The sequence below is a fragment of the Gouania willdenowi genome, chromosome 1 (assembly GCF_900634775.1).
Source record: "Gouania willdenowi chromosome 1, fGouWil2.1, whole genome shotgun sequence".
Classification (NCBI taxonomy): Eukaryota; Metazoa; Chordata; class Actinopteri; order Blenniiformes; family Gobiesocidae; genus Gouania; species Gouania willdenowi.
Window position 1 is genome coordinate 40,604,149 of NC_041044.1, and position 24,007 is coordinate 40,628,155.

Below are 24,007 nucleotides of genomic sequence, written 5' to 3' on the forward strand. Positions count from 1 at the left end.
ATGATTTAAAGAATTAAAATTAAAATTTCCCCAATGATGAGTGATAGGGATTTTTACATTTTTCAATCTGATCCAGAAATTGTATATTGCTCTGGATCTCCTCCAAAATTTAATGGAATATTTCATGTGCATGAGCCCGAAGGTCTATCTTTCATTAGAAATTTGTCAAAATCCGTGAAGTACTTTTTAATGTAATCCTGCAAAACAGACAAACAAACAAAAAGAAACGTCATTGAAAATATTAGCCCCTTGGCGTAGGTAACCAGCATTAACCTCTTACTGTATGTGCCAGACCTGAGCAATATACATTGAGAGTTAAGATATATCAGGATCTCTATTTTGGTGGTATAGAAAATTACAAAATCCCCTATATTGATATATTTTTATTTTATAGCTTATTATTATTTTAAATAGTCAATTTAGGAGTTGCTGCTTTCACTGCTTCTCAGAACAGCATGAAAAGCAGTTCGATGGATTACCGAGATAGAAGGTCTGGGTTTCCAAACCTAGACCTTCTCCTAAACAAGCCACACTACAGAACGCACTCACACGTGCTGTCCCTTATAGGAAAAAAGACAAAAGTGGCACATATTGTGCAACTGTTCATTAATAAATATGACTGTGTGGTGTTTTGCATCAACACATTTAATCCAGAATTGTCTTTCTGATAAGGCTTTATTGAGTTTGGGGCATCCAAACAAATCTGACGTTGCACACCCTTGCAACAAGCAGCAGCCATGTTGAAACTCTCAGGTCAGTCTGACCCTGATCTGCAGATATATTTGAGGAACACAATATTCTTGAAGTTCACTGCCATAAATCCCCATATTTTGTATTTTCTCAAGCAGCCGACATCACACAAACTAATTAAATCCAAACTCAGTCAGCATCTCGCCTGTTTTTTTGCGTGGAGGGTTTCTATTTGCCTGCTGGTGTGGTAGTCCTGTTGCTCGGTGACCGTACAGAGTAGAACTCCATATTTGTAGTTTTTAAAGGTCAACTTTACGCCCATTTATACTAGAAGCTAAACTACAGCTCCCACAATGCCTTTGTCTAGGAAGTTACCGCCCGCATTTGACGCACGTGACCCGTGTTACTACAGAGCAACAACAGACTGGGACTTAAACGTAGCTAGTCATTTGTTTGCGGATTATTTTCTATTTTTGGTCGTTTGTCTTTATTCCTAAAATGAAGCTGCAGTTTTTAGTGGCGGTTATGTGTCTTGGTGTAGGTGTAAAGGCTGGAAAATACTCCAGGGATGTGAATGAGGCCAAACAGAGCGGCAATGATGGGCAGACGGTGGATTTCAGGATAGCTAAACTAAACCAGGTGTGGGAGAAAGCACAGCGGGTACGTAAAAGGTCACACATGTCACCAAACTGCTTAACATAATTTAAATACAAAAATGTTCTGCATTACTTGTATTTTCACTGCTGCGGAAAAAGGTGTCGTTTAATGACAATGAAAATAAGAATTACACGTTCCTTCGTCCACCTTCTGAAACAAGTCTGCTACAATGTTTCCCATATATCTGTCCTGTTTTTATTTCCAGACTACTTTTCCATGCATTTTATAGTTACTTGTATTGTAAATTCTTTACAAATTAAGGTTTTAAAGTATATGAACTTGAAATCTGTTTAAATGCATGCCTGTATTTGGTAGAATAGCAAAGACTCCCATAAATAAAGTTGAAGATTTTGTTGCATCATTTTTTTTTTTGTTAAAGTTCAAGAGCCACATAAACCCTAGTGAGTCAGAGCATAAAATAGTCATTTTCCTAAAAGGTAGGAAGGGAAAAAATGTTCACACAATGCAATACAATTTTGTAATTTCGACTTTATAATCTTGAAATTATATTTCAACTTTATTTTTCTAAATGTCTACTTTAACCTTGACATTTCAACTTTATTCTTAATTTGCCTGAAATAATTTTCACCATCAAAATTGACCCTAATGCTCTCTTGTAGGCCTTGTTTCAACACTGACCTGTGTAAACTATTGTACATTAAATACTTAGATTTTCCATAAGTTAACTTAATTTACAGATGCTTTAATCTGCAATGTATGGTAATTTGCCATTACTTTTCTACGTAAGTGTAATGTGTCAGGATGGCTGAGTGGTTTAAGGTGCCTGACTCAAGGATTCTTCCTTCTGCTGCCATGGGTTCGAATCCCATGAACATAGTTTTTTTTTTTTCTTTTTTTTTTTTTTCATTTTAACATATTTAACATGGCAAATTTCACTTTTAAAAAAACATATACGAAAGAGAAAAAAAAAGAAAAAAACATTAGGGTATTTTCTGGGTTAGGGATAGGGTTGTGGCTAAAATAAAAGGGTTTGCAGGTTAGCTAAAATTAAATATGAGCTAAATAAAAACAGATGGAACTTTAAGTCACGTGGTGCACCTATCACGTGACCTGAACTGGCCAGTGAGGGGCGCTGCGTATGGATAGACTGTCGGTGTCGTGAAGAATAAACCTACCGTGAAAGTTTCCTACGGTAGACAGTGGGCATGCACACCTGGTGAACTGTGCATGCGCGTCCGTCATTTAGAAAAACAGTTATAATCTTTCCTTTTAGGGTAGAATTAGGGTTTATCATAGTAGAAAAAATTAAGCTCGCAAAATATTGCATGTATACGTGTAAATATTTACTACGCTATTAGTGCACATGTGCCTGTAGGAGGCTTTCACACGTAGGATTATTTTTCACGACACACCGGTCATGACATGTATTACTTACTGATAGCCACTGCCAAACATAAACCTTCACTAATGCTACTGTTGGTGCAAACCTCCTCACATTGTTTGTTCCTCTGTGTCCAACAGATGCAGATGTCTCCAGTGCGACACGCCGAGCTTCACAGTGACCTGAAGATTCAGGAGAAAGATGAGCTGCTCTGGAAAAAGCTGAAGGTTGAAGGACTGGATGAGAACGGAGAGAAAGAGGCCCAGCTCAGACGCAACTTCAATGGTGAGATGTTTGTCTGATATTAGCTTTGGATTGATTGGGTTTTTTTTTTGTTTCTTTTAAATGAATCAAAATAAAATATCATTAACCTGTTAATTAAAAAAATCTGTTGTTTCTTAAAAAAAAGATTAACTAGAAAAATCAACACGTTTTCATGTTATTATTCAGCGACACCCAAATGTACGGAAGCATATTGCATTTTTTTTTTTTTTTGGTTTGTATTTTGGGCTGTTTCCCAAGTTTTTTTCTGTTTTTCGTGCTAATCGTTTTCCCCAGTTTTTCTGACTTTTTTTTTTTTTTTTTGGCCTACAAAACAAAAACATTGAAAAGTACAGAAATACAAGAAACATCTTTCAATATTGTGTGTGATAATGTAACACTTCTAATTGTTCTTATCATATGACAAAAAAACATTATTTGTATGATGACATTACATTGCAGTGTTTCTGCTTTGTGTAACTCTGCCAGACTGATGCATATTTACTGTGAGTTCAAATGTGTTTCTGTGCTCTAATGGATATATGTATCTGTGCCTGGGCAAGTTAAAGTCTGATAAATCTAGAATGGATAGAGATGAGCATTTATAGCTTGAGTACACAAAGCTTAATCATTGTGGATTTTTAAAAATCCAGACAAAATAGTATTTTCCTTGACATTACTTATTGCTAATTACAGTGTGTCATATTGTCCATTCTAATTCTTTACTTTCACCGAAAAAAAAAAAGAATCATTAAAGAAAATGTTTGAACTGAAGACTCATAGTATATGATCATTTGAATCATATATTAAAGCCATATAGACCCATTGCATGTGACGTATGCATACTAAATTAGGTGCATGCGCACGTATGCTCGGTGCAAAACAACCGGAGTACTGCATTGTGCTACCGTCGGCATGCGATTGAAACACTTTTGTTTTCTTCTAAAAACAACACAATGCCATCGTGTTGCATGTTGATTGCACAAATAGGAGTATCAACAATCCAGGTTGTGTGCTATCAAACGCAGGCTAGACAGCTGACATATCTGACACACAAACATTCTGGATGAAGTAAAAATCAGCTGGTTTATGATAGAAATAAACAGCATAAAGTGATATGCAGACGTGGGACAGTGAGGAGGAGACTTAATGTAGAGATGGAAACTCATCCGTTGAAACTGATCAGAATATGCAGAAATACACAGAAACCTTTGTTAACAGGAATACAGCAGCACGCCTACCTGCCCGTTCATAACAAGTAGTTATAAACATCTAGAGACATGTATGCGTTTAGCTTTTCTCTTGTATAAATACTGGGTTTTTCTATCAGATACTGTATGTATAAATGTCTGGCCATTGAACATCGGGCCAGAAACGCACATCAGATGACCACTCGTGTTTGGGAATGCTGCTTGGGTCCCGCAATCGTTCACCTGTACTTAAAGTGAGTTTCCTTAAATAAACGGCCATGTCCTCAAGTGACAAGCTTTCTACATACTAGAAACTATTTTATAGCCTTAACAGCGGTTCATTCATTGCCATTTTTCAAGCGTCACATATGTAAACAACATGGTTTCTGCACCGGGTACATGTCTCATGTTTGTCCACATTGAAATGGGTCTATGTGATCCATCCTCTTGGCTATAGGGAATCCTTTAGGACTTGATCACACCATGTTTATGAGGGTTTTAATGTGGCCAGTGGTACAAGGACACATTGGTGTGGAAGTGTAACTTGAGTTAATTAGTGACACTGATGGGTTGTAACAACGCTGAGCTGGTGCTGAATCAGCTGCTGCTGAAGCACATTGTTGGGTCGAGCTTCACTGAAGGGACGTCCACTCATGTGCATTCATTGTAAGGTCACTATGATGGTATTAATTACAAAACTTTAGTTTTCCCCGCCAGTCCTTTAATTTAGTTTCAGCTCCTGGCACACAACAATAATCAAGAGCATTAATTTATCACTAATCAGATTAAGTGTGTGGTGTAGTAAATTAGCATTTTCTTATAGCTAACACTAAGATATCTGCAGTGCTTTTTTGATTATAAGCAAACTTCAATTTAATTGCTTTGTTGATGCAGGTTACATAATGATTTTAAATTAGTGCACACAAGACGAGCTTTTTATTTCCAAACTTTGTCTGTGTCTGATAAACTAAGCAGCCTTGTCCATCAGAACAGTCGTCTCTTTTCTTCCCTGCTATGTTTCTGGAATACCCACTGTCTGTGGATATTCCAGAAAGTGGGTTATGTTTAAAGTATATTTGGGCTCAAATGAGGGAAACTCTGAGTTCTCATTCCTGAAGGTGAGGTATGTTCTTCTCTGAGTATGTCACCATGGTAACATTCTCTATGAACTGAACCTGCTCGCTGGCAGGTTTTGTCTAAGAAACCCTGGGTTTCTACCTGGCTCCACCCACCTGAACACCACTTCTCAAGGAGCACTTTAATTAAAGTTCACACTCTTTTCTGACACACATTAGTAACATCACATGCCACAGACATGGCTCACATCATTACAGATGTTGTGCCGCTTTACTTTTTTTTTGCAAACGGTAGTTTTCTTTACAACATTGTGTATGCAGAGTTTTAGGGAAAGACACTGTAATCGATCTGCATTAAAACACCTACTGACGTCTGAAGTAAAGTTCCCTGGATACAAACCTGTGGCAAATTTAAAGGGGGAAATGTCACTTTAAATAAATACACATTTGAGTGTCGACATTAGCTTTACACTGTTTCATACTGTAATACAGGTGGATGGATAGTCACCAAAATTTGAAAGTTGCCATGGCGCATCGGATAAGGAAGCGCTCTTGGGACCTCGGGGGTTCGAATCCAAGCCTACATTACATTAAAAATCATTACAAATGATGCAACATCAAGCGGCCGTCGCTGTCTTTATAGCCACTAGTGGGAGGGCTGTAAACTTCCCCAACTTACTGGGGCCAAATTTTTAGTGAACTCACCATTTAGAAACTCCGTAAATTGATCATTTAAACCATAAGTACAAGTTAAGCTGTTTATGAAAACTGCTGTAAACGTACGGCTGTAGAAGAAGTGATCAGCCCCCTCTATGCAGCAGCCCTCCCAGCAATGCTGCCCCGGCTCCACAGACACCTTTTGTTCACATTATTCCCCGGTCGTCCCGTCACTTGCGCGATGAAGTGATTAAAAAGCGTGACTAATCACTGGCGATTTAAGCGACTAGTCGCTGAAGTGGCGTTCTGTGTGAACGCACCTTTAGAACATTGTCATATTCAACACCTGCATATTTCACCTGATATGCAGGGTGAAATAAATCACCTTTTTTCTGGTTGGTTGCCATGGTAGTTTGTGTGATCTTTGCTCAATTGATGATGGATTTTTATTGCGCTCGTGCACTTCAGCAACCCCAGGTTTACATGGTCAGGGTTGAGTGACCCACTTCATACCAGCTGTAATGAAATCAGATACCTAGAGTTTTCCATTGCGGAGTATGTTGACCCAGAGTTTATGGATAGACTCAGAGTTTGTTGAACCTCCTTTCTGGAATACACCCCTGCTCTGGAATGAAAGAAATACCTAAATAAAATTCCACGAGTGCATTTTGCTTAACGCTTAGCTCTCACTGAGTGCACCATAGGTACACACACTAAACTACATACATGCATTTGTCTTTGTGTTTCTATTAATCATTTGAGTAAAATGTTTTTTTTTTTATATATACTAACTTTACCTCTTTAGCAAGTACTTAGAAATAAAAAGGAATAATCGAGACCTCCAATGTGCAAAAGCCTCATAGTAAGAATGGAGGCCTTGCAGTGGGATATAAAGTCACATTATTTATGACTATTTATAATGATTATTGGTTTCTTTGAGAGCTTAAAGTCGCTTGCCTGTTAGTATGGAGTTAAAATCATACCAAAACCTCACAAAGCATGTTTTACTCACACCTAATGATTCACAATCAAACTCAGTGTGGTTGATAATACAAAGCATCACTCATAAACTAATGCATTTTGTTTTGCAAATAAGAAACGTACCTATCGAACAAATGCTGCATGCTTCAGGAACAAACACGGCACGGTTTACACATACACAGAAACATGTCTTCATTTACAATAAAATATCCTTCAAGTGCAAAAAAAAAGTCTTCAAGTATAAAAAAAACCAATACAACAACAAAAAACTGTCACGTGACGTGGCACTAATTTTCTGCCTTGCAAATTCACACAGTAAACTTTCTTTGAAATGTTTTGCAGTGAAAGGTTTTTTTATTTACTATAATTAAATGTTATTTGTATGTATAAAATATGTATTTGTTTGATAGGTACATTTCTTCTTTGCAAAACAAATGCATTAGTTTGTGAATTATGTTTTGGATCTGCATTCTGCAAACAGCACTGCTTGTGAATCGTTGGGTTTGAGTAAAATATATTTTTATTGTGTTTTTGGCATAATTTTACCTCTGTAAATTTAGGTCCCAGCTATATTTTCTCCCCAGGTACACACAATGATTTTTTGCATAACTGCTCCATTAACTGTAGTGATTGTGTTACGCAGTGATCCTGGCCAAGTATGGAATGGATGGGAAAAGAGACGCTCGTTCACTGGAGAGCAACTCACTGAAAGACCATGAAGCCAAAGAAGGAGATGTGTTTGAAGACCCCAGACTGGACAAACTGTGGAATAAGGTGGGTGTTGGGGGGGGGGGTGTCGAGTGGAGGACTTGTCACATGGGCGTTCTGATAAAACTTTTTGAATTTTGTGAATTTTGATACATTACCAACATTCCTGTCTTGAGTAAGAGTCGATACCGATATTGATCTGATCTGATATTAGCACGAATCATGCATACTTTTATTACTTATTTTGTAGTTTGAAATGTTAGAAAAAAATTCCCAAGAGAATCAGAATAGTTGACCATTAATTAAAATAAATAAAAACTTAAATTGAAAAATAAACTCAATAAAAAACAAAAAAAGGACCAATGTTAATATTAGATCATGACTTCCTTAGCTGCGAATGCATAAACTCATTCAAAGCAGCTTAAGAAAATATCTTGCTAACCATCATAGTCATTCTACTTCCTTGACCTTGAAGGATACATTCAATACTCAATACTACCTTTTCTCCTGCCAGGCCCAGGGCTCAGGAAAGTTCACCAATGAGGAGTTACACAATTTGAAGAAAGAGTTCCAGCACCACAAGGACAAAATCCACGAGTACAACATTCTGATGGACACGGTCAGCAGGACTGAAGGTGAGACACTCACTTTGTTCTGCTGCCTAAACAAGTCACTTCTGGCTGGTGATGTACCAAAATTCCGGCCAACAAATTTTTGGGCCGAAAATCGAAAATGCACCAAAACATTTTATTAAACAATTTTCTAGACGCGAGCGAACACCACGGTCAGCGCACGCTTGTCTGGAAACTGACCAAGTTGTCCGCAGACTCACGGAGCAGTTGTATTTCAACACATCTGAGCACTAAAGCGTTTTTTGAGTGTTTTATGTTTCTGTGTCACATCGACACTGCAGTTATGTGTAGTAGTGTCGGACCCTACACAGCGACGCGTTGTTGCGCATCAGAAACCTGGTTTCAGTCTGCAGATCCTCTACAGCAGGGGTGTCAAGCTTATTTTAGTTCAGGGGCCAAATATGGAGCAATTTAGCTTACGTGGGCCACAGAATTTAGGCAGGAAAATCAGGAATTTGAACATTGTTGTGCTCTAGTTTGAACTTCTACGTATGAATGAATTATTCAGATTCAGAAAACTTTATTTATCCCTGAGGGGCAATTCAGTTTCAGATACATCTCGACCAAGAAACATGAAAGACAATAACATCTCACATGGGGGACAGGTACGGGAGTACTGGGGAGCAGCCACAGCAGAGCAGTGCTTCGTTTCTTACATGAGAAATATGAAACAATGGGTCGGAAGAAGAGGTTAAAAAAAAAGGCAAAAACAAAACTAGGCCCTTGTAGAGAGGGGCGGAGTTTGGGATCGTGAAAAAACTCTTCAGCAAACATTGTGACAAAAACCAAGAAACACAACATTCAATTCAATACACGTTGGCACAGGGTCTTAGGATCGGTAGTTTGCAGGTCGGCCACAGGATAGCGCTGCCCTTACGGCTCGCCACCTGCTTCATCTGCAGGGAGGGAGGAGGTGATGGGGCCAGACAAGACGGTGAAGAAACCAGTTGTGTATGTAAAAATGGGAATTAAGTGTTTAGTGTTGTTTGAGATAAGCCTGTTTACTGAGACTGCTATAGTCTCTCATAGTTCTCCAGCCGATGATGTGGGACGACTTTGCTGTAGAGATGACCTCGAGAATTTGTTAGCCAAGCTAGATTGCAGATGTTCATGAAAAGTAAAGGAAAGGTCAGAGCGTCGAATCAACATCCATTTATGGAGAGTGTGGAGAAGAAAAAAAAACAGACCTTGACAGGCTGTTGTCAGAGGGAGCCGAATGACATAAGACGAGATGTTTTCAGACGGGCTAGCCACAACATGAATGCCAGCCCTATTGTACCTGACCATTCAATCAATAATCCAATAATGTGGCCATTTCCTTGAGACAAACTCTTATAGTTCACCACGGTGGAATCCATCAGAGAGTTCTGAGAGCTCTGCCCCTTCCATCGATGACAAGTGGCTTCCAATATTGCTGCCAACGTAATCCAAATTTTGCGATAAATCAGGAAAATACCAGATCTAATCAGCATATAATTCTAATCTGGTGGACGTCTTCCACGTCCTCAGGACTTACGGACTTTCCCAATACCGTACTCCTAATTGAGAAATTTGACCAAAGGCGTAGAAAGACCAGCTGATGAATTCCATTATCTAGATTTAGGATCAGGATGCAGATAGAGGCTCCTGTTACATTAAAACAAGACAAAGAGAGCAAGCAGGGGAAAAAAAGGAGGGAGCGAGGAGAAAAAGCGTCCTTCTCCTCTGAGTGCAAACAGGATAAAAGATTGATATTATGAAATGTGTACAGCACTGATAATATCAAGATTTCAGTCCCTGCAGGATCTTCACTTTAAATGTATTTGATTTTTGTGACCCATTTTTATGTAATTTGGTAGGGATGTCCCGATACAAGTTTTTCACTTCTGTATCAATACAGAATACTGTATGATACCGATATTGCAGCCTTGCGTATCGGCCGATACCAATATTGATCCGATACGATTTCAACACGAATCGTAATTACTTTAATTACTTATTTTGTAGTGTAGAATGTTAGAAAAGGCTTGATCAAGTGATGTTACTCAAACAGAAAACAATAGTCAGCAACAGTAGGTTACTTTGTTGGAGTATGAACCACAGTCACCTATGGATAGAAGTGCTGGAGCGGAAAATGTTATCAGGGCGCTTATATCAGTGATATTAGATGCAGTCCGATAAAATCCGATATTCGTTTTCTGGCTGATATCGAACTGATATTCGATATCAATATTGGATCGGGACACCACTATAATTTGGGGATAATTTGTGGAATAATTTGAAAAGAATTGGAAGATTGAGAGTTCTTTTAATAATTTAAGATTAAAAATAACTGCCATCATGGGATATAAGCCTGGGGAAAATGTGAGTCCTGCTAATATTGTGGAGCTTCATTGCATTTGTGTAATAATTTAGAGATATCAACTACTGGATTAGTTTCTCAGACTTTTTTGCTTGCGGCTGTGGGCCGAATTGGATGCTCTAAAGGGCCAGATTTGGCCCCCGGGCCTTGAGTTTGACACATGCGATACACTTTATCACAACTCTGCTTGGTCCGCGTCATAAAGATCAATACTTGATAGGATTAAAGCAGCTCACACAAGAAATGATGCACGCCACAATCATAGCACACACAGACGCACACGCTCTGTGTGTTATGAAGAACATGCTTAGATAATAAATAAAGCAGAGAAGCTCTTCCAGCAGCTCAGTCAGTTATAGGCCTGTAAAATATTATTTAATGTATGACTGAGGTCAAGTTAAACATTATATTTTTAAAAATGTATATTGTGCATTGTTGGAATGTCCATCCATCCATCCATTTTCTTCTGCTCTTATCTGGGGCCGACATAGTCCCTCCAGCGTGTCCTGGGCCTTCCACGAGGCCTCTTCCCAATAGGAAATGCCTGAAACACCTCCCGAGGGAGGTGACCATGAGGCATCCGAAACAGATGCCTGAGCCACCTCAGCTGGCTCCTTTCGACGTGAAGGAGCAGCGACTCTACTCCGAGCTCCTCCCGAGTGACTGAGCTTCTTACCCTATCTCAGAGGGTGCGCCCAGCCACCCTGCGAAGGAAACTCATTTCCGCGATCTTGTCCTTTTGGTCATTACCCAAATCTCATGACCATAGGTGAGGGTAGGAACGTAGATCGATTGGTAAATCGAGAGCTTTGCCCCCCGACTCAGCTCCCTCTTCACCACAACAGTCCAATACAGTGACCGCATCACTGCTGACGCAGCACCGATCCGTCTATCAACCTCACGCTCCATCCGACCCTCACTCGTGAACAAGACCCCGAGATACTTGAACTCCTCTACTGGAGGCAAGGACTCTCCACCGACCCAGAGAGGAGAAGCCACCTTTTTCCGGTGGAGAACCATGGCCTCAGATTTGGAGGTGCTGATCCTCATCCCGGCCGCTTCACACTCGGCTACAAACCGCCCCTGTGCACGCTGAAGGTCCTGATTTGAGGAACCCAACAGAACAACATCATCTGCAAACAGCAGAGATGAAATCCTGAGGTTCCCAAATCGGACCCCCTCCGGTCCCTGGCTGCACCTAGAAATTATATCCATAAAAGTAATGAACAGAACCGGTGACAAAGGGCAGCCCTGGCAGAGACAACATGCACTGGGAACAGGTCTGACCTACTGCCGGCTATGCGAACCAGGCTCCTGCTGCGGTCATACAGGGAACGGACAGCCCTTTGCAAAGGGCCCCGGACCCCATACTCCCGGAGCACCCCCCACAGGGCACCACAAGGGACACAGTCGAACGCCTTCTTCAGATCCACAAAGCACATGTGGACTGGTTGGGCGAACTCCCACGAACACTTGAGCACCCGATGAAGGGTATAGAGCTGGTCCAGTGTGCCACGACCGGGACGAAAACCGCATTGTTCCTCCTGAATCCGTGTCAACCAAGACAGTCCTACAACATCTAGAGACTTGAGGTACTCAGGACGAATCTCATCCACCCCTGGAGCTCTGCCCCAAGGAGCTTTCCTACCACCTCGGTGACTTCAGCCCGGGTGATGGGCGAGTCCGCCTCTGAGTCCCCAGCCTCTGCTTCCTTATCGGAAAACGTGGCAGTGCTCCTTCCACCACCCGACAACATCCCCAGTTGAGGTCAGCAGCTCCCTCCCTGCACTGTAAACAGTGTTGGTGAAGCACTGCTTTCCCCTCCTGAGGCGCTGAACGGTTTGCCAGAATATCTTCGAGGCCGATCGATAGTTCTCATCGGTGGCTTCTCCGAACTCCTCCGAGACCCAAGTTTTTGCCTCTACGACCGTGCGGGCTGCAGCACGCTTGGCCTGCCGGTACTTCTCGGCTACCTCCGGAGTCCTACCAGCCAAACAGGCCAGGTAGGTCTCCTACTTCAGTTTGACGGCATCCCTTACTTCCGGGCGCCACCATCGGGTTCGGGGATTGCCGCTGCGACACGCACCAGAGACTTTACGGCCACAGCTGCGAACGGCCGCATCGACGATAGAGGAGGAGAACATGGTCCACTCGGACTCCATGTCTCCCACCTCCCTTGGGATCTGGGAGAAGCTCATCCGGAGGTGAGAGTTAAAGACCCCACTGACAGAGTGATCCGCCAGACGTTCCCAATAGACCCTCACCACACTTTTGGGCCTGCCAGGTCTGACCGGCTTCCTCCCCTGCCAGTGGATCCAGCTCACCACCAGGTGGTGATCGGTTGACAGCTCAGCCCCTCTCTTCACCCGAGTGTCCGAGACACGCGGCCAGAGATCAGATGATACAACTACAAAGTCGATAATCGACCTCCGGCCTAGAGTGTCCTGGTGCCACGTGTACTTACGGACACCCTTGTCCTCGAACATGGTGTTCGTTATGGACACGTGGGCGTTGAAGTCCCCCAGTAGAACAATGGAGTCCCCAGTCAGGGCACCGTCTAGTACCCTTCCCAGGGACTCTAAGAAGGCCGGGTACTCTGCGCCAATGTTGGGCCCGTAGGCCGAGACAACGGTGAGAGACCTATCCCCAACTCGAAGGCGTAGGGACGTGACCCTCTCGTTCACTGGGGTAAAATCCAACACGTGGTGGCTGAGCTGGGGGGCAATAAGCAAGCCCACCCCAGCCCACCGCCTCTCCCCGCGGGCAACGCCAGAGAAGTGGAGCGTCCAGCCTCTCTCCAGGAGTTGGGATCCAGAGCCCAAGCTGTGCGTGGAGGTGAGCCCGACTATATCTAGCCGGTACCTCTCAACCTCCCGCACAAGCTCAGGCTCCTTCCCCCCCCAGCGAGGTGACGTTCCATGTCTCAACAGCCAGAAGCTGTGGACGCGGACCAGGCCGCCGAGGCACCCCCCTCGACCGCCACCCAGTCCTCTCTGCACCCGACCCCTACGGATCCCTCTCCGGGTGGTGGGTCCACAGGAGGGGGGGCCCACGTCGTCCTTTCGGGCTAGGCCCGGCCGGGCCCCGTGGGCAAAGGCCCGACCACCAGGCGCTCGCATTCGAGCCCCAGCCTCAGGCCTGGCTCCTCGGTGGGGCCCCGGCTGCGCCATACCGGGCGACGTCACAGTCCTTGTTTTTATACTGTCCATAGAGGGTCTTCTGAACTGTGCTTAGTCTGACCCATCACCAAGGACCTGTTTGACATGGGAGACCCTACCAGGGGCATAATGCCCCAGACAACATAGCTTTTTGGATCATTCGGGGACTCAAACAACCCCACCACGTTAAGGTGGCAGTTCACGGCGTTGTGTTGGAATGTCATTGCTAAAAAAATATTTTCATATTTTGAGATTATTTTTTTTTTTAAGCATTGATATTGAGTTGTACATGAGCAACATTTTCATTTTAGTGTGGTTAGTACACACTCATGCTAATGCTAATAATTTATTTCGGTGTTTTTAAAGGGTACCAACAATTTAGTCTGGTCCATTTTTTTTTTTTTTTTTGAGGTAAAATTATGTAAATTTCGACCTCTTTCTTTTTTGTTGTTTATTCAATGCACATAAAGGGAAAAAAAAAAACATGTGAATACCAAAAATATTTGTAATTGCAACTATTTTTAGGAGAACTGTGTATTTTCTGGAAAAACACCAGGGGTGCCAATCCTTGGTCCATCACTGTATTTATTGGTTATCCACCTCTTTTCATATTCATCCATAAAGCTTTTGTTGGAAATCTTTCAGATCAGTTGGTTATTCCCAGAATCCCGTGTCTGTCTTTTTTGTAAGTTTTACACACACATCAGCTCATATCTTTCCTACCTTTAACACTCACTGATTTATAGTCTCTTATTCTGTTCAGTTTTTGTGCTATCGGACGTAGGTGGCACATTTCAGACTGCACATGTCGCCACCCACTGCTCTGCGCTTCATCAGCGTGTGTCAGCTCACATCAAGCTGTGAGTTTTGGGCAAAGCTGACGGGCCCTGCTGTGCTTTCAGACACAGACATGGGCTGACAAGCTCGTCTCTGTACAATGTGGCTGACACTTTGCAGCTGCTGCCAGTGCTCTGCATTTGGCTTTTAGAGATATTTTCCATGCTCTTCTGACGCTTTTTAATTCACGAGCTAATGTGACGTGGCTTTGAGTGGAACCTACACACCTACACAACATCACAACATCATTATTTCTCTGCTACCTTTGTGAATCCCACAGTCTTTGCTTATCCTTTTTATCCAAATGTCAGTCGATAACAGTCAGTGTGAAGCTGTTCATAGCTTTTATTTTTCCTTTAAAACCCTCGTCACCATTTAACAGCAGCACACTGATAACATTTAAAACAGCAGCAACGCTCTTAGAATAGTTAAAGTTCACCCGTTGGAATACAACAGCTTGCACGTCTTTAAAAATGTACAAGTTACCGGGAAAATACGTACAACTGGTAAACAAACATTAGATGCTAATCAATTTAGCAACAGTGTTTTACTACTAGTGAGTCAGTAGCTTTGTTTCCATTGCAGTTTTTAGCAAAATAAAAGCAATATTTCTAAAGATTTGACAAAGTATTATTGCGCTTTGAACGTGTTTCTATTGAAGGTTGTTTTGGAGCCTCATAACTGTCATCCCGCGAGACTTTGCTGCAGGACGATGGATGCCCCAAACCTCCTTAAACACTCCACATTCCTATGAGGTATAATATTAAGAAATGTCTCCTTTTTTATCTTTTGTTTTCTCAGAGAGAAGTGGTCATTTGACCACGTACGTTACGTCCTGACGTCTAATTGCGAAAAAAGTGTTTGTATAGTGCTTTTACAAAACATTTAAACATCGAAACATCTGAAAAAGCGTAATTTCTTTTTGCGACATTTGAGAGTTTTTACGAAATTTTGTTGTTGTCATTACCAGTTTTTATTGTGCTTTTTGGATTTTGCGCATTTCCTAGGGTAATGTAAACGCAGAGTTTACTATCTGTCTGGCACATCAGGGCAGCGGCTATAAAATTATTTTAATATTCTGAAAAATGTTGTGATGATGGATTGATTTATTGGATTTAATTGTTGTGTAAATTGATGTGCTTCAGCTCATGACATTAGTCATGAGTTAAAATGTGTCCGTGTACTTTGAGCGAACGTTATCCTTTTTTTCCCACTGATACTTAATCATTTTGGAGCTGTTTCTTCTACCAGCAGGTGGTATTGTTGGCAAAAATACGAGACCAGTGTTTCTCAAATGGTAGTATGCGATGGCACTACAGGGGGAAATTTAACAAATTAAAGCATAAAAAATAGGGGTTTTATTATTTTAATTTTTAGCTAAAAACGATAATACTAAATATTACCAGCAACTCACAAAATGACAACAAATACACACACACACTAAGGGAGAAAAATACTTACTATTACCAGCAACACACAAAACAACAACTTGTTTGACACTAAAGAGAAAAACATAAAAGATCACTACAATATACACAAAAATACCAGTGAAACAACCAAACGACATTAGAAAATCACACACAGAGATAGAATAATTTAATTAATACCAATAACACATGAAAACGACAACAAATACACACAATTTATGAGAAAAATATACTGAAAAATAAAAAGAACAGACAACAACAACAAAATACACAAAATGATAATTGAAATTATTTTAATTAGAACATGAAATGAAAATACAAGGGTCAGTTTTGGTCCCACATCAGGAGGTTGATGAATGGAAATGATAAAAACTATAGAAATAATTCTATTCAGGAAGCCTAAATACTGTTTCACTTATTTACAAAATAAGATTCTTTAAAATGTGTGTTATCACTCATCCATTTCATCATTACGCTACAGTTGTTGTTTCATAGTATTCTGAGTAAAATGTTGTAGTCGGACAAAGGAGGGGTACTTGGATTCAAAAGTAAGAGAAAGGGGGTACTCTAGCCAAAAACGTGTGAGAACCACTGGACTAGACAGCAGGAGACGTGCGGCTCATTCTGAGTTTTTTCTTCAGTTTCTTCTCTCAGTATACAATGGCGACTGTTTGTTATCAATGCTCTAACTGCAGTAAATACTCAAACTAATAATACTCAACGACCTAAACTAAACCCACACTGTGCTGGTATGTGTTTGTTAATTATATATTTAACCGTTAAGGTTAAATAAAAGCCACCTGCTCTCAAACCCCAAAATGATAACACTGTTGATGACACACTTTCTTCATGACACAAGCTCCCGCTATTGTAACAACTGTACAGTATAAATGAAGCAATCCCGGACTATCACTTATCATTCATGCTGCTTTTATCACACATTTGATAAAGGTTAAGATGTTTTTAAAATCTTGACATAAAAATGATTTCCAGTTTCTGTTGTTTGATCCCCCGTCACGGACTCTCGTTTCTTTCCTCCTCCTTTTTCTCGCTTCTTGACAGAAATTCATAAGAATGTGATCTCGCCGCTGGAAGGCGACACCAAAGAACACAAGCTGCACCAGAAACACTCAGACCTTAAAAACAAAATGAGGGACCTGAACCAGGGCTTTGAGCGTCTACGAAAGATCAGCCACGAGGGATTTACAGAAGACAGCGGTGAGAGAAACACTGTTTATTCTTTTAGCCTAATTACAGGAGTTAGGGATCATGATAATAAACACTGCAGCCTGTGTTCAGTGCTCTGATGCGCTGATGGGTGTAAATGACGTTTTTTTTTGGTTTTTTTTTGTTTTTTAATTAAATTTGAGCAAATTTAAAGAGAAGTGATTGGGTAGAGCAGCTGCTTTGTCTCAGTTTGTCCTTGTGCTTTAAAAATCAAAACGTTGCAGCTCGTGTGGATTTTTCTCCAAGCCAACATGTTACAGTCGAGTGCTTTTAGTTTTGCTCAAAGGAAGTCACGGGTTTTTTGTTTTTTGTGTGGAATGTTGATGTCTTTCGTTATGTGTGACTTCCATCTGCTTTAGTTGTTTTTGTACAGTATTCAAACACTTCCAAAGTAAGAGAAATGTGCACAAAAAAAACAACACAAGAATGTATTTACACTGAAGGAACATTTTTTTCTTCTATTGTATAAATCCATTTATCAAACTTCTTTGAACACTGAACCAAATCACACACATCTGTGTTTCAGGTCCACAAAATTATTTTTGTGTTGCAACATACTGTAGTTGATTTTTTTAAAAACCATTATTCTCATAAAGTTACACAAAAAATAATGTCTATACTTGTTATATATAAATATAGAAGTTAAGGATGACGGTAAAAATCGATTCACGTCCGAATCTCGATTTTTATTCATTAAGATTCTGAATTGATTAAAAATTTTGAATGGCCTACACGGATTAAACTAAAATTTTATCTATTTTTTTTTTAAACATCTGTGCCCCTATAGCGTACTACCTTGTAGTCTCATATAAATAATATGTATATTCCAATTCTATTTGAATCTGCTGATAAATGCTGCTCGTACTTAAATGTTTACTTAAAAGTTAAACATAATTTTTTTGGGATTATAAAATGGGAATTAATTTTATTGTTTTATTTTGTTGGAAATAGTTTTATTTTTTGATGTTATTGAATTGTTAAACTTTGTAGCCATATTTAAAGAAAAATTTGAATTTTGATTTAATTTTCGATTTTTAAAAATGACTGCAGACATCAGATATATTGTCAAAAGTGTGACTTTATTGCTGTGATCGTCCTCAAGAGTTAAAATGCATAAAACAATCCCAAAATAAAAAGTATAGGAGGCTTTGTCATTGAACAATTTCAAGCTCTAGGATTTAAGAGGAAATAAAAATAAATAACTAAAGTAAATTTCCTTCTGTATTCTATTCACTGCTTCTGCACAGCTGATGTCATTAAACCTTTTTACTTTTACTTTCCCCACTTCCTCTGCTTTCTTCCTTATTTCACATTTTCTGTCCTTAACTTGGTGCTCCCCTCCACAGTTGCTACATTTGGGCTGCACACCTTCAATGCATTCCTCCAACTTGTGTTCTTCACTGCAATTTGGACATCTCTTGGGACAAAATGCGAAAAAGTAAAAAAAAAACTGTGGTGGGAAAAAAACAACAAAAAAAAATAAAATTTGCTCAACAAAAATCTTTTTTAGCTACAAATTCGATGAATCAAATAAAAATCTATTTTTTTTGCCCAGCCCTACACTCCGATCACTGTCACTGTCTTTAAAGCATTTTTAACACAGCACGTCAAAATACCACTAAAAACATGGCTGACTGAGATAGTATTTACCTTAAAGACATTAATGTTTGCGTGATTTGTGGCTTTCCGATGCACTTTTTCAGGTAGGAGGTTGGAAACTTGAATGCAGCATTAATGCTCCTGAGAGATTGCTGCATTTCCAGGCATCCAAACTGAACTGCTGTCACTAAATTTGTTGGTTTAGATAAAATGTGTCATAATGTACAGTCCATGATTCATGTCCATAGCACCAGAAAACTAAGATGATGAATCACTTTCTCTCTGATCACCTGATGGGGGCGCTGTACCTGTGAGTCAGCAGGAGAAACTCACTGAGAGAACAAAGCTGGGCAGCCTTAAACCAGTGGGAGGTTTTGGACTGCAGTGCGTCCTGCTTGAAAACTTTGTTGTTGCATCTGATACATTTTTTACCTCGTCTTCATGTTTGTGTTTGTTTTTTTGTCTTTTGCTCTACAGAGTTTCGTGAGCCACGTGTAATTGAACTGTGGGAGGCGGCCAAGAGAGCCAACCTCAGCAAAGACGAACTGGAATCTCTGAAGGTCGTGGTCACATTTCTACTGACCGCTTTTTAGTAATACAGTTTCAAGTTGAGTGCAGCTTGTTTTCCTGTTAAAGCAACTTTATAGCTGCTCTTTATTAAATAAAGACATAGTTAAGGCCCTTATAGATCAAAAAATTGAAGATTAAAAAAGATGTAAAAGGTTAAAATTACAGCTCAAAAGTTTGTTTTGATCGCCACTGTAAACATTTGGTTTATTGACACTGTTTGACGAGTTTCACACATTGCATTGTGGGATGTGGAGTCTCGTAGACGGATGCATAGAAGTGTTTTTACTTCATTCTTACTGTGATTTATTTTGTTTGTCCCAAAAACTCTGCCAAAGTGACTTCCCAACACATTTCTGGTGTTTTCACACGTTTATTTTAGAGTTAGAGTTGAGTTTATTTTTCATTGCACATGTTACAGAGCAACAAAATTACATTTCAGTTTCATCCCGTCCATGAAAAACATGAAAAGACAATCATAACATGGGAGCTCAGGAGCGGGAGAACTGCGGTTCGCCACAAGGGCGGTGCCCCTTATTTAGATGAGAAATGGGATAACAACAATGGGGAGGAAGAAGAGATAAAAAAACAAAAAACAAACTAGGCCTTTGTAGAGAGGGGCAGAGTTTGGGATCATGAAAAAACTCTTCAGCAACATTGCGACAGAAACCAACAAACACAACATTCAATACAACAGCACGTTAGCACAGGGGATGGGTCTTTAGGATGGGTAGTTTGCAGGTCAGCCACAGTGTGGCGCTGCCCTTATGGCGTGCCTCCTACTGCCCAACCGCTGGGAGGGAGGAGGGTTGGAGCCAGAGGAGACAGTGACATAGTGGATATATAGTGATGGAGGAGGAGTGAAAGTGTTTGTTGAGATAAGCCTGTTTACTCACTGGTGTTTAAAAGGACAGATACCAATCAGGCAGGAATGAAATGTCTGGTGGAGTGAGGTGATATCATGGGGACTACTGGGAAGAAACTAGAACAAAAATGGTGCCAAGAGGATCACATTAAGAATGAAGTAACAACATCCATCCATCTAAGGAACTCCACATCCCACAATGCAATGAGGGAAACTTTTCCAATAATGTTAATAAGAAAGTGTTTACAGTGGAAATTAACGCAAACTCGAGCAAATTATCTTTGATTTATTGATCTTTAAGGCAAGAAAATGACTGTATCTAACGGCTTAAAGCTTTATTGGTATAATGTAGTAGCTCAGCACTTCACATGCATTCTGATCTCATTTCAAACCTCACACATGTAATCACATCTTTCACTCAACCCATTCAGCTCTTTTCACTTTTTATTCAGTGCAAAAAAAAAAAAAAAAAAACAAGAGCCACTTTGTTTCATTTCATCTTTGAAGAGCTTTGTGCCCTCAACGTCAGATTTAGAGCAAAGAAACAAACAACCAGTGACTTTTCCACTACAGTCGTCACTTGAGATGACACCTAAGTAATGTGTGAGCAGAATTCATTTCCTGTTTTTGGGGTTTGGTTTAGGAGGAGCTGCATCACTTTGAGACCAAAGTAGAGAAGCACAGCCACTACCAGGAGCAGCTGGAGCTGTCACATCAGAAGATGCAACATGTGGAGACTCTGGGAGATGAAGAGCACCTGAAGAGGACGCAGGACAAGTACAACACACTGGCAGAGAGGACCAGAGAGATGGGATATAAGGTGAGGAGCAACACTGCAGCAGCATGTGGGAAACCATGGCGAATATACCCAAAATAACTGTAAGGCAATAGGTTTGCTTTATTTATTTATGAAATTCAGTCAAACAAAAATAAAACAGTTCAATTCAATTGCATATTATTCTATAATAAAACATTTCATGTGTCCAAAAAGGAGTAAGAAGAAATTTTATAATAAATGCTATTCTATTACTCTTTTACCCTTAACTCTCCTCACTAGGGCTGGGTGATATGGAGCTAAACTCATATCCCGATATTTTAATTCAATAAAGTCTTACCAGAAAGTAATTTCAGGGTTATATTTGATGTTAAATGCCACACTGGCACATTTATTAAAAAACAGCTGTACAATATCTGCCACTTTTATCTTTTTCTCCTATAAGGGACAGCACCTGTGAGTGAGTTCTGTAGTGTGGCTTGTTTACGGGAAGGTCTGGATTAGGGCCCATTTAGAAATCCATCTAACTATGCTTTTCATGTTCAGTGAAGTAGCAAAAGCAGCGACTCCTAAAACTAGTATTTTAACACAAAATAAGCTGTAAAATGAAAATATCATTGTAGATGATATTGTCATTTTCTATATCACCAAAATATAAATCTCAATATATTGCCCAGGCCTACTCAAGAGTCCTCACCCACCCTCTCATTTAAGGGTTTGTGCTTTTGTGTGAATAAAAAGCTTTGGAAAGTCTTTGGAAACTCACACAGAAGCATAAACACTTCCATGTATGATGATGTCACATGTAAAAATACCAAAATCTAAGTTTCTAGCTGTCTTATTGCTAGGGATGGGTAAAAATATTGATTATTCAATACATTGCAATATTTCTCTTATAAACTCAATATCGATTCAGCAAATCCTATGAGTCGATTTACCTCATGGCCAGTGGGTGTCACGGCCCAGAGAAGTGCTTTAAATGTCCTATATCATGCTAAATCAACTTTTTTGAGCTTTTAACCTTGTAACAATGTTAATTCTTTATCAAAAAAAGTATTATTGGGCTTCCTTCCTGCATCGCTGAGCAATCCTCACTAATCCTGCTTTCTGAGCTGCTGCTCTGCCCTCTTTAGTGACATCTCAAAAGTCTTCCCTCCAGGAAGTGCCTGCTGCCAGTGTAAGTACCAAATACAAGTATAACTGCAGCCGTGGGTATAGTACAAGCGACGCTTCCAACAAACCACGCCCACAAAAGCAATCAATCAAGCTGAGCCGTTCCATTTTTAGTATCTGTTATATCGCCTCGTATCACCTTTGACTTGATTGGACATGTTTGTGACACAATGCAATGCAGCGGTTGGACAAAAAAATGATTATCACCTTAAATGCACTATTCCTGTAGTTAATAGAGATGAGGAGAAGAAAGTCACTTAGCAGCTTAACACTGGTGAGTGTGAGCAGCTGACTGAGTGCTGCTGCTGCTGTGATAAACACACACCCTGAAGCGGACTCACAATCACAATAGCCTCTTAAATAGCCATGTGTTTTACTGTAATGTGCAGTTTTTTGGCTGAAAAACAATAACAACAGTGTGTGGATAGCAAAAGAAAATGGCTTTGGGGATCACTGATCTCCCTCAGAGTGAGGCATGCAGGCAAGTCAGCGTCTGTAGACACGCCCACTCATGAATATGCATAAGCAGGCACTAAACAGCCCATTACTCAGAAAGTGACTTTTCAGAGGCTAAAACTCTAGAAAACAAGCGAGTTTGGGAAAATAAACCTCAAATACTGTGTTTTTGGTGTTCTTAGAACAAATAGAGATGGGTGAAAAATAGCATATGGGACTTTTAAAGCGTGAACATGTGGTACAGATGTGATTTTGTTCAAAAACTGTTCAGTGAGATTTATCAAAAGGTTTAGAGAGGAAATAAATAAATGTTTATATGTACTTTTTCAGATTTTATCCAGAACTTGAATAAGTTTTTCACATTCGTTCTCCAAATGCACAAACATTTTTTCCTCATTGTGTAAAATGTCTTTTCAAATGTTTTATTGCGTAAAATGTAAGGTTGTAAGATGTTGGTGACATTAGCATGAAAATATTTAAAAACTATCAACTGGTTCTTTTTGTGTATTTCTACTATGGATTGTGAAGTTGTTAACAATAACCAGTCCTACTTATTGCTCCTCAATTTGTGGCTCAGTTGTAAACATTAGATAAAGTTACTTTTAAAACTGAGGTTTGTATTTAATTGATTCATTTTCTTTTCTTTTTTTTGCCAAAGCCCAGGAGTTTGTTTCTTCTTGGCAGTGTTTATTCATTTGGGATTAAATGAGCCTCTTGTTTTGATTTCAGATGAAGAAACACATGCAGGATTTGTCCAACAAGATCTCTCGTCAGGGACTGGAACACAATGAGCTTTGAGCAGCTCGACATCGGTCCAGGTTTAAATGAACTGTATTCTACACGTCAATGTTTCATCATTCCTTTTCAACTAATGCAAAACCTTGTTTATAAAGCAGATCATGTTGAATGAATCCGACAGTTCTTTGATGACAAAATAATCAGAAATGACTAAAAATACATGCATAACAATGTAATAGATTAAACATGCTGATGTTTGTAGAGCTCACAGCAGGAAGGTGTGGATGGAACAGCCCACACTGCTGTGTGTGTGCAAATCAAAGCAGCTACACTTTGCACTATAAAGTTTGTTGATTCATATGATTAATACGTAGTAAAGATGACGTTTATAGAGACTCAATCTTTTTTTTAAATAAAATGGATTCATCCACAACATAATACGGAAGCAGATTAGGTCCAATTTTGACAGAGAAAATCAAGAATAAAGTCAAAATTTGGAAAATAAACACAAAATACACTATTGGGATAAAAGTCAAGAGTCTGCTAATAAAGTAAAATCTACGGAAGCTGACCGTATTCAACATATGACAACAAACAGCAGATTGGGTCGTCTAAAAAAATGCCATGTATTTTTAATGACAGACATTCTT

The 24,007-nt window shown here is 40.0% G+C and overlaps 1 protein-coding gene across 1 annotated transcript; it reads left to right on the forward strand.

The window, feature by feature from the left end:
- Positions 1 to 1,064: 1,064 nt before the first annotated feature.
- On the forward strand, positions 1,065 to 23,748 carry lrpap1 (low density lipoprotein receptor-related protein associated protein 1). Its single transcript, XM_028454141.1, has 8 exons — positions 1,065 to 1,350; positions 2,830 to 2,974; positions 7,498 to 7,628; positions 8,077 to 8,197; positions 17,020 to 17,175; positions 19,261 to 19,343; positions 20,859 to 21,035; positions 23,349 to 23,748. The coding sequence occupies exons 1-8, from the start codon at positions 1,189 to 1,191 to the stop codon at positions 23,415 to 23,417; spliced, it is 1,044 nt and encodes a 347-aa protein (XP_028309942.1). The 5' UTR covers positions 1,065 to 1,188; the 3' UTR covers positions 23,418 to 23,748.
- The last annotated feature ends 259 nt before the right edge of the window (positions 23,749 to 24,007 follow it).